This window comes from Loxodonta africana, chromosome 1 (assembly GCF_030014295.1).
Source record: "Loxodonta africana isolate mLoxAfr1 chromosome 1, mLoxAfr1.hap2, whole genome shotgun sequence".
NCBI classification, from domain to species: Eukaryota; Metazoa; Chordata; class Mammalia; order Proboscidea; family Elephantidae; genus Loxodonta; species Loxodonta africana.
In genome coordinates this window covers 88,944,248-88,964,360 of record NC_087342.1, presented here as the reverse complement: position 1 = coordinate 88,964,360, position 20,113 = coordinate 88,944,248, and the positions used below count along the sequence as shown (strand labels likewise).

The 20,113-nt window shown below is 47.4% G+C and overlaps 1 protein-coding gene across 3 annotated transcripts in view; it reads left to right on the top strand.

Annotated features, from left to right (window-relative positions):
• Positions 1-2,195: 2,195 nt before the first annotated feature.
• The window catches only part of LOC100658913 (tripartite motif-containing protein 26), a 28,888-nt gene continuing 10,970 nt past the window's right edge, over positions 2,196-20,113 (top strand). Inside the window, exons 1-3 of one of the 3 annotated variants that reach the window (XM_003421812.4) lie at positions 2,196-2,854; positions 18,991-19,472; positions 19,645-19,740. In XM_003421812.4, the coding sequence (XP_003421860.1) occupies positions 19,035-19,472; positions 19,645-19,740 (534 nt within the window). In that variant the 5' untranslated portion in view covers positions 2,196-2,854; positions 18,991-19,034. Of the gene's footprint in view, positions 2,855-18,987; positions 19,473-19,644; positions 19,741-20,113 lie in introns of all 3 variants that reach the window. The other 2 variants (XM_010601189.3, XM_010601188.3) reach the window with 2 other exon arrangements.

Genomic DNA, 20,113 nt, shown 5'->3' with positions numbered 1-20,113 from the left:
GAGCCACCTTCTGAGACTCCTCTTCACTATATGAACAAGCATTTTGGTCCCTTAACAATGCAAGTTCTTGTCTGGCTGGCATAACCTCATTTGGGACAGTTTGGAAAATTAGTGGCCACTTTGGGGTATTTTCCAACTGAAGAGACTAGCATGTTTTAGGACTAAAATAAGAGACTAGGTCGCTAGCCAGCAGAATGAATTCAGTTCAGAAAGAAGGAAAGCAGGTTTTGTATGGTTGTTATGAAAGAATCTGAGTCTTTAAGCTTCAAAAATATGCAAGCAGAGAGTTGGGGACCTCATACCACCAAGAAAGAAGCACCGAGAGCAGAACATGTCCTTTGAACCCAGGGTTCCTGTGTAGAGAAGCACCTAGTCTGGGGGAAGATTGATGACAAGGACCTTTCTCCAGAGCCAACAGAGAGAGCCTCCTCCTGCAGCTGACACCCTGAATTTGGACTTCTAGCCTACTAGACTGTGAGACAATGAACTTGTTTGTTGAAGCCATCCACTTGTGGTATTTCTGTTATAGCAACATTAGATGCCTAAGACAGCCAAATTAAACATATATAAATGAATTCGGGTGACTAATTCTTGTCTTTGACCATGAACCAAAAGATAAGGAGGGTGGGGCAGGATCAGGCCTCCTAGGCCCCAGAAAAGCTTTTGAAGGACACCTCCCAACTAGATGAAGTCCTTTTAAGACAAAAGAAAATAAGAAAAATGCTGTCTTACTACAGTTACCAGAAATTGGGTGGATCTGTATCACAAAAGAACTCTAAACAAGTTCTCTCTATTGTAGAGGAATTCTAAGAAGCCAAAAGATAGAAATCACAATGAGACACACCAGAAATGAGATAGTGGAACGAAGACATTTTATTTCCAAACAAACAAACAAAAAAGTCAATAAAATCTAAGTTTAGATTGAAAAAAAAAATGTAGGAAATGGTAAATATTTGAATTGAAATATAGACTATTTAAGCAAACATATATTTGATTCTGGAAACCCTGATGGTGTAGTGGTTAAGTGCTACAGCTGCTAGCCAAAGGGTCGGCAGTTCAAATCCACCAGGTGCTCCTTGGAAAATCTATGGGGCAGTTCTCCTCTGTCCTGTAGGGTCGCTATGAGTCGGAATCCACTTGATGGCACTGGGTTTGGTTTTTTCTGGTATATTTGATTCTAGCAATAAGTGTGATCATTTTTTGTCACTTAAAGGGTTATACTCTAAGAGATATATAACAAGGACAAGAAATGTAACCGAGTAAGCCATTTACTTGAGATAAATCTACTGAACTGCAAAGGGTTTGGTGTTTTGGTTTTATAGGTAGACAATACAGATACCTTCACCAGTTTTGATTCTCTAGAGAGCCCGGCCTAAGATAGTGACTGCACGTGTGTCAGAGTAGTACTGGGCTATACAGGGGTTTCAACTGCTTATTTTTTGTAAATAGATCAGGTCTTTCTTCCAAGGCACCTTTGGGTGGACTTGAACCTACAACCTTTCAGTTAGCAGCCAAGCGCCTTAACTGGTTGCACCACCCAGGGACTTAACTCCTTAAACCCAGAATAATTCCTACAAATTTCGCCAGCCCCACAGGGGAGGGACAAGCCAGGCAAGTAATAGGATTTACGGCCCTGAGCTCACCCCATCATGAACACCTTCCCCATACATAGCTGCAACCCTCTTCTCACCCAAGCCCAGGCTGCGGGGCGGGGCGGGGGGGAGCGCCAAGGGACGGATTAGGAACCAAAATCGCGACCTGTGCCCCACCCCTCTCCAGTCCAACCTTTAGGACAGGGCACTGGCTGACCCCGAGAACCTTCCGACCCAGCTCGTAGCTGCGCGCAGTGGAGACTGACGGATTTTTATGCCGTGGTGCCTGGGAACCAGCAGCACCTGGTGGCCCAGCAACGGAACTGTGTGCCGCGGCAGCAGACAAAGCAGGAAGCAGGCGCAGACTGGGCAGCAGGGACGATTCCGCGTGGTCTGTTTCCGGGGCCGAGGGCGGCTGGGACGCGCCGAACCTGGTGAAAATTTCCCCACGGAGGACTCTGGGAACCCGAGTCCGGATCTGTAGTTTCAGAATTCAGCGCGGAAACAGGTCTACTCCCAAGCTCTCGGAACCTCAGTTTTCGCTTCTGTCGAGTGGGGATGACAATGCCTACTTTATTTAAGGATATATATAAAAAAAAAAAGCGCGTTACTCATAGTAGGCGCTCCATAAATGGTAGTTAATTTTTATAAACAGCCCCCTGAGGAAATTCGCTTGCTGTGCTCCTGCCTGGTCCGGGAGGCCAGTTTATGCGGCGTTGGGGGCCAAGAGTCGGATCTCATGTTCAGCACCCGGCGAGCGCCACTTCGCACTCATTCAGCCCCAGGCCGGAATCGGAAGGCGAGGGTCTCAGGAGAAGGGGGAGATTCTTGCACCCTAGAGTCCTCCACCGGGGATTCATTGGGCCCACTAGGCCTCAGAACTCGGGTCCCTTTCGCCTGTAACAAGGGAGCCCGAAACACACGCCGAACTCTGGCGGCGGTTCTTGCTCAGCCACGTCTCGGCGAATTTCAGTTTCATTTTTTGGCCACCGCTGCCCCACACCCCTCACAATCCCGGGGATACGACCGGTGATCGTGACGTAGAGGAAATTCAGGTTCCGATTGGTTGGCGCGGCTCGGCAGGGACCAATCCTGGGGCAGGCCCGGGAGAAATCTCGCCCGGGTGCCGTGGAGAGCCCGGAGATTGCGGGGCGGGGAGGCGCTGTTGCCCTGGCTGCTGGCAGAGCACCCGGTCCCGGAACACACTGCCGCTGGAGAGAAGCGATCTTAGACCCGCGTTCGTGGCCCGAAGCCCCGGACCGGTAAGTAGGGGGCTTCCGATGAGAAATGCAACCACACAACAGTCTCAGACACGCGCCCCGGAGTTTGGGGCGACCGGACGCGGACGCCGGGCCTCGGGGGCAGGACCGGGCCGGGCTGCCGGGCAAGCTCGGAGGTGGGTGGAGTCCGCCGCGCGCACCCTCCAAGCCTAATCCCTCCTACTGCTTTTCCCTCTATTACCCTCAGTTCGCCACTTCCTCTTGGGTCTCCCCTGTCTTTCCATGTCCAACTCAGCCTCCGATCCGTGCTGTCTCTGGAGCCAGAAGTAAGCGGGGCCGGGATGACGGTCTGGTTGCTTGGAGCCTGATAGATAGACGGCCAACCGGGCTCCTCTAACTCTGAAGTCGTGGTGTCTTTGCATTTTTTTTTTTTTTTTTTAAGTCAGAATAAACCGGTTTGGCCAGATCTGCCTGGAGCTGTGCATTCATTCCTTCTCCAGCCCGTGAGCACTCCCGCTGATTTTCTCTGTGTTTGGCTTTAAGACCAAAAAAAAAAAAAAAAAAAACCAAACCCACCCGCCATGGAGTCGATTCCGAGTGTGTAAATTTTCCTATGTAGGGCACATGGGAGGTAAGCACTTCCCCAAGTTCCCACTACACTCCAGATTTTGACACCGCAGCAATTAGTGTGTGCATCAAAAGAGGGGAGAGTGTCGCCCATGCAGCAAATATCAGTGTCAGGCACCGTGCCTAAGCCTCATGGCTGTTAATTAAGATCATAATCCCTAGTTCCATTTTTTTTTTCCTTCCTAGTCTAAGGGGATCGTTTTTGAAAAATAGACTTTACTTTTTAGAGTATCAGGAAAATTGAGAAGATAGTACAGAGTTCCCAGATATTATCCCACAATTTTCCCATACCCAGTTTCTCCTGTTTTTAACATCTTACATTAGTGTGGTACATTTGTTGCAATTAATGAGCCAATATTGATGCAGCATTATTAACTGATGTGTGTAGTTTACTTGGAAACCCTGGTGGTGTAGTGGTTAAGAGCTAAGGCTGCTAACCCAAAGGTCGGCAGTTCAGATCCACCAGGCACTCCTTGGAAATGTTATGGAGCTGTTCTACTCTGTCCTATAGGGTCTCTATAAGTAGGAATCGACTGGACGGCAGCGGGTTTATAGTTTATTCACACTTCCTTACTTTTTATCAAATATCCTTTGTCAGTTTCATGATCCCATTCATGATCCACATTAAATTTAGTTGTCACGTCTCCTTACACCCCTCTTAGCTGTGGCAGTTTTTCAGATTCTATTTGTTTTTGATGATCTTGACAGTTTTGAGGGTGGCACAAATGGTTTGTGCTTGAGCCAGAATCGGCTCAAGGGCAGCGGGTTTGGTTACTAACCAAAAGGTTGGTGGTTCAAACCCACCTGGCAGGGCCACAGAAGGAAGGCCTGGCGATCTGTTTCCATAAAGATTAAAGCCAAGAAAACCCTGTGGTGCAGTTCTACACTGATACATAGGGGATCGCCAAGAGTCAAACTTGACTCAATGGTGACAGGTTTGGTTTAGTTTTCCTGTTGGTCAGGTATATTGTAGGATGCCCCACTATTAGAATTTGCCTGATGTTTTTCTCATGGTAAGACTGGGGTTATGGGTTACTGGTAAGAGTACCCTTCTCACCACATCATATCAAAGGTGAACATTATCAACATCACTTCTCATGCTGATGTTAACCTTGAACACCTGGCAGAAGAAGTGTTTCCCCACCCCCCCCTTCCATACTGTACTCTAAGAAGGAAGTTATTATGTGAAGCTCACACCACACCTAAAGAGTGGGGAATTATGCTGCCCCTCCTGAGAGCAGAGTATCTACATAAATCACTTAGATGCTGCAGGAGAAAGCTACCTTTCCTCTCCCATTTATTAATTTATTCAGTCATTTATTTGTATCAATACGGACTCATGAATATTTATTTGATACTTTGGTTTATCATCTAATACTATGTCATTTATTTTGTTGCTGAAGTTATTCCAGCTTTGGCCACTGGGAGTTTCCAGTTGACTCCTGTGCTCTGTCCTGGCATGTATTTTTATAGCATTTTTTGCTATTGAGAACACTTTTTTTTTATGTGACCTCACCTCAGACAACTTGGAGAACTTGGCAAGTCACGTATTATTATTCTCTCCTTGTTAAAAGGTAAGGGAACTGAGGCCCAGAGACAGTGGGTAACCTCTTAGATGTCACTTCCTGCAAGGGGGTGACGGAGGTCTGGACTCAGACTGGCACTGACCACCCAGAAGACACTGCGAACCACAGAAGAGAGCTTGTGTTCCGAATTGAGGCTCCTTGGAGTGACTTCAGATTAAGACTCCCAGGGTCAAAATAGAAGGGCATAGAGAATAGGAAGAAGTTGGTTTTGGAAAACAAAAGCTGTATCCAGGATGAATTACAACTTGCCAGCCTGGGAGAAATGGAGTGTTGACCTTCTCCCCAAAACTGTATGCTTTGTAGAGGGGCCAGGGGAGATCTGGATAATGTTTGCGGCCAAGAATAATTTGAGGAGAACCCTCAGAACCTTCTGCTGAAGCAAGGTTGTCAGGTGGGAAAGGGAAGCATGGTGAAAAGAGGGAGAATGGAAAAGATAGCGGGGCTTTGGAATCAGGGGATGACAATCTGATTTTACAAACATCTACAGACCACCAACTTTGTACCTGATTCTGTTGTCAGTTGCCCTCGAATCCATTCCAACTCATGGCGACCCCATGTGTACCAAGTAGAGCTGTGCTTCATAGGGTTTTGAAGGCTGTGTGACCTTTCAGGAGCAGATCACCAGGCGTCTTGAGGTACCTTTGGGTGAGTCTGAATTGCCAGCCTTTCAGCTAATAGTTGAACGCTTAACCATTTGCGGTGGAGATAAAAAGATGAGTGAGGCATGATCCTTGGACTCATATTCTGGTTGGTGGGAAAGACTGGTAAAAATATCAATTATGAAGCAGTGTGAGAGTGCTATAATAGAAATATAGTGTCTGCAGAGCTTTAGGCACTAACCGAGGGAGGGATTCACTGGAGGTGGGAGGGGGACAGGAAGGACCTCACAGTTAAGGAGATGTATTGGATGCAAGCCTTCAAGGATGAGCTGCAGCTTGCCAGGGCGAAAAGGTGGGTGAAAGGCCTTTGGGGCAAAGAGAACAGCATATACAAGGGTATGGGGGGATGTGGGCGGTGGAAAAGAGGGTGTCTTCCCAGTTCAGTGTATCTGGTAGCTGGAGCATTACATGAGGAGAGGCAGGACTTGAGACTGGGCTTGTAAATTGGGGCAAGACTGGGGAGGCCTTGTGTGCCTTGCGTTGTAGTTTAGCCCTCCGTTAGGCGCTTGGAAGCAGAGGAGTGACAGGATGGGATGTGTGTTTTAGATACTACCCTGGCAACACTGTGGAGGAGGTGTGTCCTGTTTCGTGGAGTCTAAGATGCCATCAATTATTTTATGTGCCCTAAAAGGAGCCCTGGTGGCATACTAGTTAAGTGCTCAGCTGCTAACCAAAAGATGGATGATTCAAACCCGCCAACCGCTCCGTGGGAAAAAAGATATGGCAGTCTGCTTCCGTAAAGATTCACAGCCTTGGAAACCATATGGGGCAGTTCTATTTTGTCCTACAGGGTCACTGTGAGTCAGAATTGACTCGATAGCAATGGGTTTGGTTTTTTTGGTTTTATGTTCCACATAAACCAAAACCAAAAACCCGTCACCATGGAGTCGATTCGAATTCATAGTGACACTATCTAAAAAAAAGAACCCGTTGCCGTCAAGTGAATTCTGACTCCTAGCGACCCTATAGGGCAGAGTAGAACTGCCCTATATGGTTTCCAAGGAGCACCTGGTAGATTTGAACTGCTGATCTTTTGGTTAGCAGATGTAGCTCTTAACTACTACACCACCAGGGTTTCCAGTGACCCTATAAAAATATTTTGCAAGTTAAATTATTACATTTCAGAGATGCTAAAATGTGATGACGGGGGTGTCTCAGAATTGGTGAAATAAGGTAACTGCCCCCGCCCCCCCGCCCCCCCCCCCGCCAGGTGGCTTAGATCCTGCCCTGCCCCTTGGAGAAACCCTGGTGGCGTAGTGATTAAGAGCTATGGCTGCTATCCAAAAGGTCAGCAATTTGAATCTACCAGGCGTGCCTTGGAAACCCTATGGGGCAATTCTGCTCTGTCCTGTAGGGCCGTTATGAGTTGGAATCGACTCAATGGCAGTGGGTTTGGTTTTTGGTTTTCTGCTTCTTGGGAGTGAAAGATTAGAATAGCTCCATCTAACTAACCAGTTTTTGTTAAGTTCACTGACTCCATTTATGATCTTGAAAAAACTAAATTTGATAAACTGGCCTTTTCCTGCCTGATAGCCAAATTGAATTATTTTCAGAAATCAGCACAATAAAACTGGGATTCCTGGCCTAAAGATTTTGGCTGCATTTTATTTCAGTTTGTCCTGTGAATGGCCTAGACCTTGCTCCTTCCCGCCCCACCACCCCCTATTTTCTCGTGGTGAAGATGGCCTAGAAAGGTCAAGAATCTAGCCCAAGGCTGCACAGCAGAGTATCCGGGGCCAGGTGAAATGCCAGGTGTTTTACTCCTAACCCAGAACTGTACACATTAGACTTTTGTTAGGATGCCACCTGGGGCGGAAGAAGATTTGGCCTGTCTCCTTACTCAGAATTTCTTGGAGCTTTGGGCAGGGGCTGTGATGGCTGAGAGCAGGTTGGTGATCTGTCATGGTCTGTATTCTACCTGTCTGGCCACTTGGTGTCCACCTTTGTCACAAGACCTCCATCTACATAAATGGGCTGGTTTCTCTTTTCTGCATAAGCTCTTTGTATACTTCAGCCCAATAACTTTCAAACACCTTCTCTATTGTATCAGTCAGAATTCTTTCTTTTGTAAGTGATAGCTCCAAGCTGACTGGGCAGAAAAGGCATTTATTGACTCGTGTGACTGAAAAGTTAAAGGACAGGACTGGGTTCAGGCACAGCTTGATACACGGCTTCAAAAGATACCACCTGGTTTCTTTCACTTTGTCTCTCTAGGTTGGCTTCATTTTCAAACAGGCTGAGCCCTGGGTTAGTGGGATCACTCTAGTAGCTGCAAACCATATGACCTCACCTCTTGCAAGGTCACTGAAAACCACAAGCATCCTTTTTGCTAAGTGTCTCAACTGGGTCTCCTTGTGACTTGTTGTAATTGAGCCATGTGCCCTCCCCTGAAGCAAGCAACATGGCCGCGCTTGGGCTGGGGGAGAGCCCCCCGCCTCCAAGCACATGATCCCCAGAAAGGAGTTGGGTAAAGTTACCAGAGGGAGGAAGAATGGAAGCTGGACAGGCTTCCCGCCAAAAACACCAAACCCAGTGTCGTCGAGTCGATTCTGACTCTTAGCGACACTATAGGACAGAGTAGAACTGCCCAATTAGAGTTTCCAAGGAGCGCCTGGCGGATTTGAACTGCCGACCCTTTGGTTAGCAGCTGTAGCACTTAACCACTAAGCCACTAGGGTTTCCGGACAGGCTTCCCAGCCCCCCCAAAATAACAGTTTACAACACTTACAGTTTTATTGAGGAGCATGGTGTCTGATCTGCTGCTGTAGTAGTCCTTGGCCTGTTACTGGGCCTGTCTCACCCTTCTTTCCTTCCCTCCCTTCCTTCCTCACACACACAAAGAAATTGTATTTCCCATCCACCAGATTGGCAAAAATGTAAAAGCTGACACCACCAGGTACAGGTGAGGATGTGGAGCAACATGACCACTCACACCCTCTGGTGGGCACATACATTGTACAGTCACTTTGGAAAACAGTTCGGCTTTGGCTGTATCTAGTCAAGTTGAGGAACATCTACCTGGTGGCCAGTGTATTTGCCCTAGAGGAACTGCATGCCTGCGTGTATCAGGCCACGTGTGCAGGAATGTTCACAGAAGCAGTGTTTGTAATTGTCCTGTGCTGGAAACTACCCAGATACCCATCAGAAGTAGACTACGTTAAAGAATTGTGGTATCGTCATACAAGCAGTGGAAAGGAACAAAATCAGGTCACAATCCTATGAATGAACCTCATACACGTGATGTTGACAGCAAAACAAAAGACAAAAGAATACATACATACGATATAATTCCATTGATACAAGGCTCAAAACCAGGAAAAACAAACTGTGTCGTTTGTGGATGTATAAAAAGCAAACCCATTGCAGTTGAGTCAGTTTCGACTCCTGGTGACCTCATGTGTTGCAGAGTAGAATTGCTCCACAGGGTTTTCTTGCCTGTGATCTTTACAGAAATAGATCACCAGGCCTTTCTTTTGTGGTGCTACTGGGTGGACTTGAACCACCAACCTTAAGGTTAGTAATCAGCTGCAGACCACTTGGCCACCCAGTACCTTTATGGATGCGTGTTGTTGTTGTCGTTAGGTGCTGTCAAGTCGGTTCCGACCCGTAGCAACCCTGTGTACCACAGAACGAAACAGTGCCTGGTCCTGGGCCATCCTCACACTTGAGTGCATTGTTTCAGCCACTGTGTCAGTTCATCACATTGAGGGTTTTCCTCTTTTCCACTGACCCTGTGCTTTATCAAGCATGGTGTCCTTCTCCAGGGACTGATCCCTCCTGACAATATGTCCAAAGTATGTAACACCCAGTTTCACTATCCTTTCTTCTAAGGAGCATTCTGGTTGTACTTCTTCCAAGACAGATTTGTTCTTTTGGCAGTAGGTCTAAAACTAAAGAAGTGGGGGTGGGGGAGTGGGGGGAAGTGATTGTCACCATAATTATTTATTCCGTAGGGACCATATTCTCAGACACAGCCTTTCCTTCTTCCCTGGTTTCTGCACATTAGTGGCTCCAAACCTTGGGTTCCCTGACCTACAGTTGAGTGCAGGTGACATGCAGCCACTGGTTTTCCTGCTGCAAGGAGTATGAAGAAGTCCCATGCCTAGTAATTTACCATCTTGGTGGACAGGAAGTAGAAGTGGCTAAGACTGCTTGTTCTCATTCAGCAGACATTTAAGGAACATCTACTGTGCCTCAGATGCTCTATGCCTGTGCTTTATCTGTTTCTTCAGCAATTTTTATCGTCTGTACTGTGCAGGCACTGTGGTAGATTCTGGGGGTGAGACAGACACAGTCTCTGCTGACCTCCTTGTTTGATGGGAGAAGCTGGTGTTAAACAAGTCATTGTATGAGTAAGTCACGACTTAAAATTGCAGAGAAGTACGTGTGCAGTGTGGGCTGCTTTAGGCTATATGAGGCAGAGAGCAGCTGAACCCAGTGTGACAGGTCGGGAAAGACTTGCTGGAGGAGGTGGCTTTCAGCTGAGACCTCAAGCTGAAAAAAGAGTTTGCAAAGCAGGAAAGGAACTGTGTTCTCGGCACAGGGAACAGCATGGCACTTTTTTAGAGGCATGGAGGAGGGTTCAATCTGGCCGCGGGGTTGAGTTTGAGGTGAGGAGTGGCTGGGAATGAGCTTGGAGTTAGGACTGGGCCTAGATGGTCGGGTTCTCCCAGGCATGGGAAGTGGTTTGACTTTTATCCCTGGAGGACCAGAAAGCCATTGAGGAGTTTTGACCAGAGTAGTTGCTTGAGCAGATTTGCATTTTAACTTGGCTGGTGTGTTTGAGGGACAAAAGGAAAGCCAGCACAGCTGGAGTGTAGTGTGCAAAGTAGAGAAGAAGGAGGTCCTTAAAGGCCAGGGTGAAGGGTTTGGATTTTAAGGAAGTTTGAAAACCACCGGAGAGTTTTCATGCAGACAATAAGACCTGAGTTCAGCTTTTAAAGGATTATTCTTACTATGTCACTAGAGGTGTGGACAGGGACTTTGCCATTTTTTGTTCCCTGCTATATCCCCTGTGCCAACACATACTTGTTAGCCGCTTTCGAGTTAGCCCCAGACTCATGGTGACCCCACGCACAACTGAATGAAATGCTTCCCAGTCCTGCGCCAACCCCATGATTGGTAGTGGATTGGACTGTTGTGATCCACAGGGTTTTAATTGGCTGATTTTTGGAAGTAGATCGCCAGGTCTTTCTTCCTAGTCTATCTTCATCTGGAAGCTTCACTGAAACCTGTTTGGCATAACAACATGCAAGCCTCCACTGACAGACGTGTGGTGGGGCTGTACCTGAGGTGCGTTGGCCAGCAATCAAACCAGGGTCTCCCACATGGAAGATGAGAATTCAACCTCCAAACCGCCGCTGCCCCCCTTGACACATCGTAAGCACCCAATAGATATCCGTGAGCTGTTGAATGAATTATGACACCAGCTGCGTAAAACCCTCAGCGGCTTCCCAGGGCTATTAGGATAACGTCCAAAATCTTTAATGCAGCCCACAATGTTTTGTGCGATCAATTCCCTTCTTATCTCTCCATCCTCTTTCTGCTCCTGCCAGACTGTCTGCCCCACTTGCTCGCCCCACTGCAGCCCACCTGTGGCCGATGGCTGCTTGTCAGTTCCTCAAACTCACCGCCACCCTTCTTCTCGTGGGCAGTCGGTTTCCTCTGCTTCTGCCACTGGTCCTCCACACCACTCCCTAGGGGTGATGGAGCTTTCCTTTTTCAGGCATCAAGGTGCAGTGTGGTGGTGTGGAAGGAGCCCTGGACTAGCGTCATGAATCTCAGAGCTAGCCCTGGCCTTGCTGCTGAACAACTCTGCCAAATCATCTGAGCAAATTAGGTCAGCCCTCTCTTCAGAAGTTTTGAGGGGGAAGATGTAAATGAAGGAGTTGGACTAGTGATTCTCAACCCTGGCTAGGTATTAGAATCACCTGGAGAGCTTTTGAAACCCACCAAGAGATTTTGAGTCAGTCTAGTATTTTTTTAAATCTCCCCAGGTGATTCTTGGGTGTAGTCAGGGTTGCAAACCATTCCACTAGGCGATAAAGGTTCCTGCTTATATTCTCTGGTGCCAAGCGCCAAGTGACACTTTGGAAAATATTTTAGGCAAGAGAGAGCTTGGTCCATGATTCAGCATCAAACAAATGCCCGGGCACAAACACAGAGAGTCCCTGCTTTGGGGATCAACTGTAGGACCAGGACACTTGAAAGCCTGGCCTCATCCCCCTCCCAGCTGGCTACTGCCTCCAGGCCCGTTTCTGAGACTTGTGGGAATTGCTGCTGTTCTGCGCATGTCACACGCACCTTCTGCCTGGCCCCAGTGGCTTGTGTGGCCTGTGCTGTGCTTCAGAACACCTTGATGCAGGGCCATGCAAGGGAAGAGTAGCCCATGTGTGACCGCAGTCACCAGGCCTCTACAGCCACAGCCAGGCTGGTAAGATCTGGGGACTCCAGTCCTTTGACATCCTCATCCTCTGATATCCACTCCGGGTCACTTTTTGTCCTGTATTCTGTCGTCTCCACATGTTAGAGGTACCTCTCAGAGGTAACTTCTCCTAGGAGGATTTACTTTTTTTCAGATTCAGAAAATAAAGATTTATGAGGCTCCCATAGGACAGGGTGGTTGTTAGCTACAGTGGAATCGGCCCCCGATGCATGGTGACCCCATGCACAACGGAACAAAACACTGCCTGGTCCTGTGCCATCCTCATGGATTGGTTGCAAATTGGATCGCTGTGATCCATAGGGGTTTATTTGGTCTGGAAGTTCCGCTGACAGACACATGGTGGCTGTGTACAAGGCATGTTGTTCAGGAATCAAACCCGGGTCCCCCGCATGGAAGACAAGAATTCTACCAGTGCCCCTATGGAACAGGGAGCCCCATTCTAAGTGCTTTGGGATTACAAGGAAGAAACTCTGTGTTTGAAGAACCCCAGGCAGGTGCTTGAAAAGCAACCTGGGGCTGCGAAGAGAGCCCTGAGTAGCCTGGAGTCCGGGATGTAAATCCAGCCCCTCCACTCACTTCTCTGGGCTTCAGAGTCCACATCTGGGATTAAATGTCCTCTAGGGTCCCTTTCTGTGTGACACATGGAGCCCAAGACAGCAGGAGGTGGGGAGGAAGTGTTAGATATGGAGCAGCAGGAGACACAGACTGGTGAGGGAGTTTAGCACCTACCAGAGCGGAAGTTGGCAGCTGTTAAGAGGAGTTCTGATCCTTTACCTCTAGGCAGGGGTTCGAGTATCTGCCCACGAGGTGTGGACATTTACAGCAACGCCTTCCTCAGCTCATTTTTGCAACTCCCTTTGATTCTCACAGGCAAGAAATTGTACACTGGGCCACATCCTAAAATGTTTTGCAGAAAATCACTTGGTGTCCCATCACCAGCCTGTTGATTTATGTGAATTAGGTGTTTATGACATCCAGTGACCCGTAGCCAAAAACCCGAAACCAAACCCGTTGCCATGGAGTTGATTCCGACTCATAGCGACCCTATAGGACAGAGTAGAACTGCTCCATGGGGTTTCCAAGGAGCAGCTGGTGGATTTGAACTGCCGGCCTGTTGGTTAGCAGCCATAGCGCATAACCATTGTGTCAACAGGGCTCCTGAGACCTGTAGGGAGGGGTGATTTCAGGAGAAAGGAAACTCAGAGAGATGTAGGGAGTGGCTCTGATTCTGCCCTGCAGGAGGGTGCCAGGACATTGGAGGGCTCAGCCTTTGAAACATCTTCCTGGTTTCATAGAATTACAACCAGCTTCTGGTTTATTGAAGGGACAGAAGACCTGCCTGCCCTGGGGCAAGGGGTGACCTCTGGGGCAAGGTGATTCAGCTATGGCTCTCAGAACTCTCATTTGGGTAAGGGGCGTGGGGATGGACAGTGCCAGGTCAACTCTAAGGGTTTTTCCAGCTTTGACTTTCTGTGGTTTCTCTCTTCCCGAGAGGTAGGAATGGAGAGAAGAGTAATGGTTTTATCTTGCATTGTAAAAAACTGTTGAAATAATTGGAGAGAACACATTGAAGGCATAAATGATAGAAAGGTTAAAATCATAGGGGAATGTGGTAAATTGGGGAAGAGTTTTTGGAGAGGGTGGATTTTGCTTTGGATCTGAAAGGATTTGAGAGGGGTGTGTGTGTGTGTGTGTGGGTGTGTGTGTGGGTGTGTGTGTGTGTGTGTGTGTAGTGGTTGAAGTCTGCCGTAGCTAAGGTTGGGTACTTTCGGTATCAGCAGTAATAATAATGCCCTTTTGCTTTCATCAGCACTTCTCAATTCACAAAGCCTTCTATGCACATGACCTCGTCTGAACTTCCCAACAAAGGAGCTGGTATTAGACCCCATATTACAGTTTGCCTGGGTAGGGAAGTGAATGTAGTAGATTGGACCCAGGCACCGGGTAACCATGTGCCCTTGCTTCACCTTGATTATCCTGAGCATTAAAATCATACGATGTGTAAAGGCACCTGGCATATAGTGTGGGTCCTAAGTAAATGCCGTAGTTGCCCCAAATCACCTGATAACTGAATTACAGAGCCCAAACTTGAACCCGGATTGTCCAATCCATGGGTTTATGCCTTGAGCCTTATATGTATTCAGCAATGCCACAGTAAGCCCTCTTTTAATATATAGGCTATGATATGTTCAAGGTGGAGCCTGCATAACCAAGTAATGGGATTGAACATAGAAATGGCACTGTTTCGATTATCTGGTTTTGGTGGACTCTTAAGGATTAATGGTCCTGTGCTATAAACAATGTCTTCACTTCCTCTGAATGTATTCATTCGTTTAACACATGTATTGAGCTTCTACAAGGTGTCAAGCACCATGATCTCTATATTAGTGATTTTTAACGTGTTTCTTGTTTCAGACCCTTTTAAGAACGTGTTAGAAAACTATGGCCCCTCTTTTTTTCCCCAGAAAAATTTTCAACTTTTTATATCGTCTTGCTGAACCATTTGAAAATAAGTTGTAGTCACCATGACACTTCATCCTTAAATACTGCAGCATAGATTGCCTAAAAATTTGGGGTTCTCTTACATCACTTCAATATCATTATCATACCTAGGAAAATTAATAATTTCTTAGTATGATCCAATATCCCATCCATTTTCAAATTTCCCCTAATTATCCCAAAATGATTTTTATAGGTTTTTTTTTTTTCTTAAACCAGGATGCAGTCAAGGTTCACACATTACATTTGGTTTTCATTTCGTTTTTAAATCAAGAACAGTCCTTTATTTTTCATGACATTGACTTTTAAAAAGACCAGGCCAGTTGTCTTGTGGAATGTTCCACATTCTGGATTTATCTGATTGTTGATTCATAGTGTGGTTTAGCTCAGTCCTCTGTCCCGCGTATTTTCTATAAACTGGAAGTTAGGTCCAAAGGCTTGTTTAGATTCATTCAGGTCAAAGAATTTTGGCAAGAATACCTTAAAGACAATGCCCTGTAATTTGCACAGTGTCACACCAGGAAGCATATAATGCCAGTCTGTCTTTCTATTAGTGATGCTGGGTTTGGTCACTTGGTCGAGGTGTAGGTCACCAGAACTCCCCCTTGTCAAGATACATTAGTAAGTAATCCCTGGGGTTGTACTTACCATGGGAATACCTGGTCCTCCGGCACCTTTTACCTAACGGCTTTAACATCTGTTGATGGTCTTTGTCTTTTTATAATGGGGGTTATGAAATGGTGATTTACTAATTCTGTTATCCCTTATATATTTGTTAGCTGGTGTCCTTCTATAATCCCCAATTTTAGTTATCTATTTTTTTTTTTTTTAATACACATACAATAATTGTTATTTAGTCTCAGGGAGATTAAGTACCTATCAAAGGTCAGCATGGAGCTGGGGTTAAGAACAACTGCTCCAAGTGGTCCAAAAAACCAGTTGCTGTTGTGACTGTTGGCAACCCCATGTGTGTCAGAGTAGAACTGAACATCATAGGGTTTTCAATGGCTGATTTTTTGAAAGTAGGTCTCCAGGCCTTTCTTCTGAGGTACCTCTGGGTGAACTGGAACATCCAGCCTTTCAATTAGCAACCAAGCATATGTTAACTGTTTGCACCACCCAAGAACTTCCTCTAAGAGATGTTGTTGTTCTGTGCTATTGAGTCAATTCCAACTCATAACAGCCCTGTAGGGTTTCCTAGGCTGCCATCTTTATGAAAGCAGATTGCCACATCTTTTCTCCCTTGAAGCCACTGGTGGTTTTGAACCGCTGACCTTTTGGTTAGCAGCTGAGTGCTTAACTCTTGTGCCACCCGGGCTCCTTCGTCTAAGTGGTAATGGTAGCTAATTGTGTCAGATTTTGTGTGGCAGAGGAGCTATAGCTGGACTCTTCACAGTCCTTTTATTTATTTATTTTAATTGTACTTTAGATGAAGGTTTACAGAGCAAACTAGTTTCTCATTAAACCATTAATACTACACATATTGTTTTGCAACATTGGTGGCCAACGCCATGACATGTCAACACTCTCCCCTTCTCTACCTTGGGTTCCCTATTACCAGCTTTATTGGCCCCTCCTGCCTTCTTGTCCTTGCCCCTGGGCTGGTGTGCCCATTTAGTCTCATCTTGTTTTACGGGCCTGTCTAATCTTTGACTGAAGGGTGAACCTCAGGAGTGACTTCATTAAAAACCCAACCACTGCCTTCGAGTCGATTCGGACTCATTACTGAGCTATAAAAGGTGTCCAGGGGCCATACTCTCAGAGTTTCTCCAGTCTCTGTCAGACCAGTAAGTCTGGTCTTTTTTTTTTTTTTTTTTTGAGTTAGGATTTTCTCTAGCTCTGCCCGGGACCCTCTATTGTGTTTCATGTCAGAGCAGTCAGTGGTGGTAGCCGGGCACCATCTAGTTGTGCGTAGTCCTTTTATTCTTCCAGTCAATTGCAACAGAATTAAATCCCCAGCCCCAAAGGCAACACATGCTATCCCCTAACAACAAAAACAAAACAATCTCAGCTTGTAAACTTTCAATCCACTCAAAAAAGTGGCATGATGAAGGGGTCCGAAGCTCACAGAATCATGCAGCACCAGTCTCCTCTCCCCTTTCTGAACACTTCGCCGTATGTTACAGCTGAAAGCTGCTGGGCCAAGCTCGTTTCCTTAACAGTAAAAGCAGGGAGTTGGACCGGCAATTTCTAGGATTTCTACCAGCCCTTACTTTCTAAGAACTTGACCTTATCTTTTGTCGGTTGAATTCCTTGGTCCCTTCATTTGAGCTTTGCATGTATGTGTTTCTTCACACTCTTTGCATCTCTTAACGTCACATGCATCTAAATTTGTTGGTGCTTCTGGCTGGAATTATCACCAGTCCCTGACACTTATGCCGTACTTTCACTTTGTAAAGACTTTTACATATTATTGCGTTAGATCCTCAAGGAGTAGGCATTGTATTCCTGTTTTGTTCTCTCTTTGGGCCTTATAGAGTAGGGATTTCATTTCTAGCTCATAAGTGTTACTACATTAAAATCACCAGACGACCAACCACTGAACTCTGTTGTGATGGACTTTCACCATGTGTAATCAATAACAATATTGACATTGCCTGTGGTTCCAGTTGCTTCATTCCTACCTCGCAGTTGCTTTGTGCCCTGTTGGCTGTCTTCCCAGTGACTGCTCCAGTTGATGTCCAAGGATCAATGGTAGAGCAAATCCCTCCACCCCTTCCTCACCCCATGAGGATCTTGTGTACTTGAACAAGATGTCTGTCATTGTGACTGGTTCTGCCTCACTTGTTCTCTTGCTGCCACTTTGAATCTCTACTCTTGCTCTCTTTGTGGCTCGAATGCTCACTGAATTTGGGAACCAACAGTGCTAGGTTCTCTCCTAAGTCCCCCTCTGTGTACCAGGCTTAATACTTTCAACGTAATTCTTTCATTTCACCCTCTTAGAAACCCTTGAGGGTAAGTATCACTATCCCCATTTCATGGATGGATAAACTGAGGCTCAGAGTACTTAAATGACTTCTTAATTTTCACGTGGTCAGGGGCAAGAGGTAGTTGTTGACACCCGCCTGTGTTGGGTTGAATGTGCTGAGGCTCAGACAGGAACTGGGCCAGTGCTGCTGAGGTAAACAGAGCAAAATCCTCTCTCTGCTTAGCCTTGGGGTCCCTCTAAGGCCCAAGTCCTCATCAACACTTAACAGCCACAGCTCCTCAGGGTTCCTTCCACATTGGCTTCCCTTGAGAGCTCAGCTAGAAGGACAGCCGCCCTTGTTATCAGAAGAGCAAGCAGGCTAGCTAGATGGGGGAGTTACCACTGAGAACAAGTCCCATGTGGCCAGACTGACTGCTCTGCGTGTGGTTGAGGTTAGGTAGAAGCCAACTTCCTAGGAGGTGAGCCAAGCCAAAACTACAGCACAGTCCAAGGAAACGCCCATAAGGAGACACTCCAGAGCTCGGACTCCTAATGCTTCAGGAGTGCTGATAAAGAGCCTCAGTGCTCTCAGTCCTTGAAAGAGTTCTCTGGAGTGTCACGGCTCCCATGAATGGTTGTACGGCTTGTGCACTGCCCAGCTGAGGGAGCACCATGTACTTAGTAGACAATGTAGGTGTGTGTATTTATTATGACAGTTTCCCAGCAGAGAGTGATTGAGGTTCTATCAAAATTTGCGCGTTAGGGAAATGTCTTAGTTAACCAGCGCTGCTGTAATAGAAATGCCACAAATGGATGGCCTTAGAGAGCTGAAATTGTTTTCCTCACAGTTTGGAAGGCTAGAAGTCCCAATTCGAGGCAGGGCTCTGGGGAAGGCTCTCTGTCTGCTCTGGGGGAAAATTTTTGTCTCTTCCAGTTTCTGTTCTCAGTTCCTTGGAGATTTAGCTTGTTTCTATGCCTAATCTGCTCTTTTTGTATCTCAAAAGTAATTAGGTTTAAGACACACTTTTGTTATTGACATAACAAAGAAAACTGTGTTCTCAAATGGGATCACATCCATGGGCATAGGGGTTAGGATTCCAACGCATATTTTGGGAGGACACAATTCAGTCCATAACAGGCAATTTCGCAACAGATGGAAGGAGAAGGTCTTGAGGCAGGAGGGCTTTCCCACTGGCACTGTGTGGGCTGGTGGCAGCCCAGCTCTCCACTGTACCAAGCTACCCTCTTTGGGCCTCAGTTTCTTCATCTGTAAAACGAAGAGGTAGACTAGATGACCCATAAGGTCCCTTTTCACTCTGACGTTGTATGAGCCTCAATGGAGTTGATAAGTATCAATTGATTGATTGATTGCTAGAGCTGGTGGCCCTGCACTAGGCTACTACCTCTGCCCTTTTTGTTCTTGCTCTTGACCGTATGCTCTGTTGTCCAAGGAGAAGCCCCCACCAGTGAACGGAGGCTACTTCATGCTCAGGACACCATGGCCACGTCAGCCCCACTGCGAAGTCTAGAAGAAGAGGTGACCTGCTCCATCTGCCTCGATTACCTGCGGGACCCTGTGACCATTGACTGTGGCCACGTCTTCTGCCGCAGCTGCACCACCGATGTCCGCCCCGTGGCGGGGGGACGCCCCGTCTGCCCACTCTGCAAGAAGCCCTTTAAGAAGGAGAACATCCGCCCTGTGTGGCAGCTGGCCAGCCTAGTGGAGAACATCGAGCGGCTGAAGGTGGACAAGGGCCGACAGCCGGGGGAGGGGGCCCGGGAGCAGCAGGACGCCAAGCTGTGCGAGCGTCACCAGGAGAAGCTGCACTACTACTGCGAGGATGATGGGAAGCTGCTGTGTGTGATATGCCGGGAGTCCCGGGAGCACCGACCCCACACGGCCGTCCTCATGGAGAAGGCTGCTCAACCCCACAGGGTAAGCCCTCCTCACTCTGAGGTTCTACCTTCCTTGGGGGTTGCCCACCCTGCAGTCCATCTGAAAGTGGGCCTGGCTAAGACCCCTTGGTAGGCTGAGGACTCCAGCCTGAGTCCACCCTCCTGCCCCAGTGCCAAGCATCCACCTGTTCCCACTGCTTGTCTTCCCACAGGAAAAAATCCTGAACCACCTGACTACCCTCAGGAGAGACAGAGACAAAATTCAGAGCTTTCAGACGAAGGGAGACTCGGATATCCTGGCTGCACTGGTAAGTGAGGCTGGTGGAGAAGGCCCTGATTCACCGTGAGGAGCAGGGGGCAGGGGCAAGCAGAGACAGCGCCGGGAGAGACTTAAGGAGGAGCTCACTGGAGAGGACGAGTCTAGGTCTGGAGGCCGAGAGGCCTGCATCTTAACTCAGGCCCTGCTGGTCTGAGCTGTGTGGCCTAGGACCTGTTATCTCATCTGACGAGTGAGTGGGCTGCCTAGGTGTCAGCTAAGGCCGTTCTTGTTCTCTGTGGGTCTCGCCTCAGCTTCAGGCCCGTGTCTGGCAGCTACTGCTGTTCTACCAGGCAGAGCCAAAGTGTGGGGAAGTGAGGAAGACCTTGCTTCATTCCTCCTCTCAAACAGTGAGAGAAAGACAT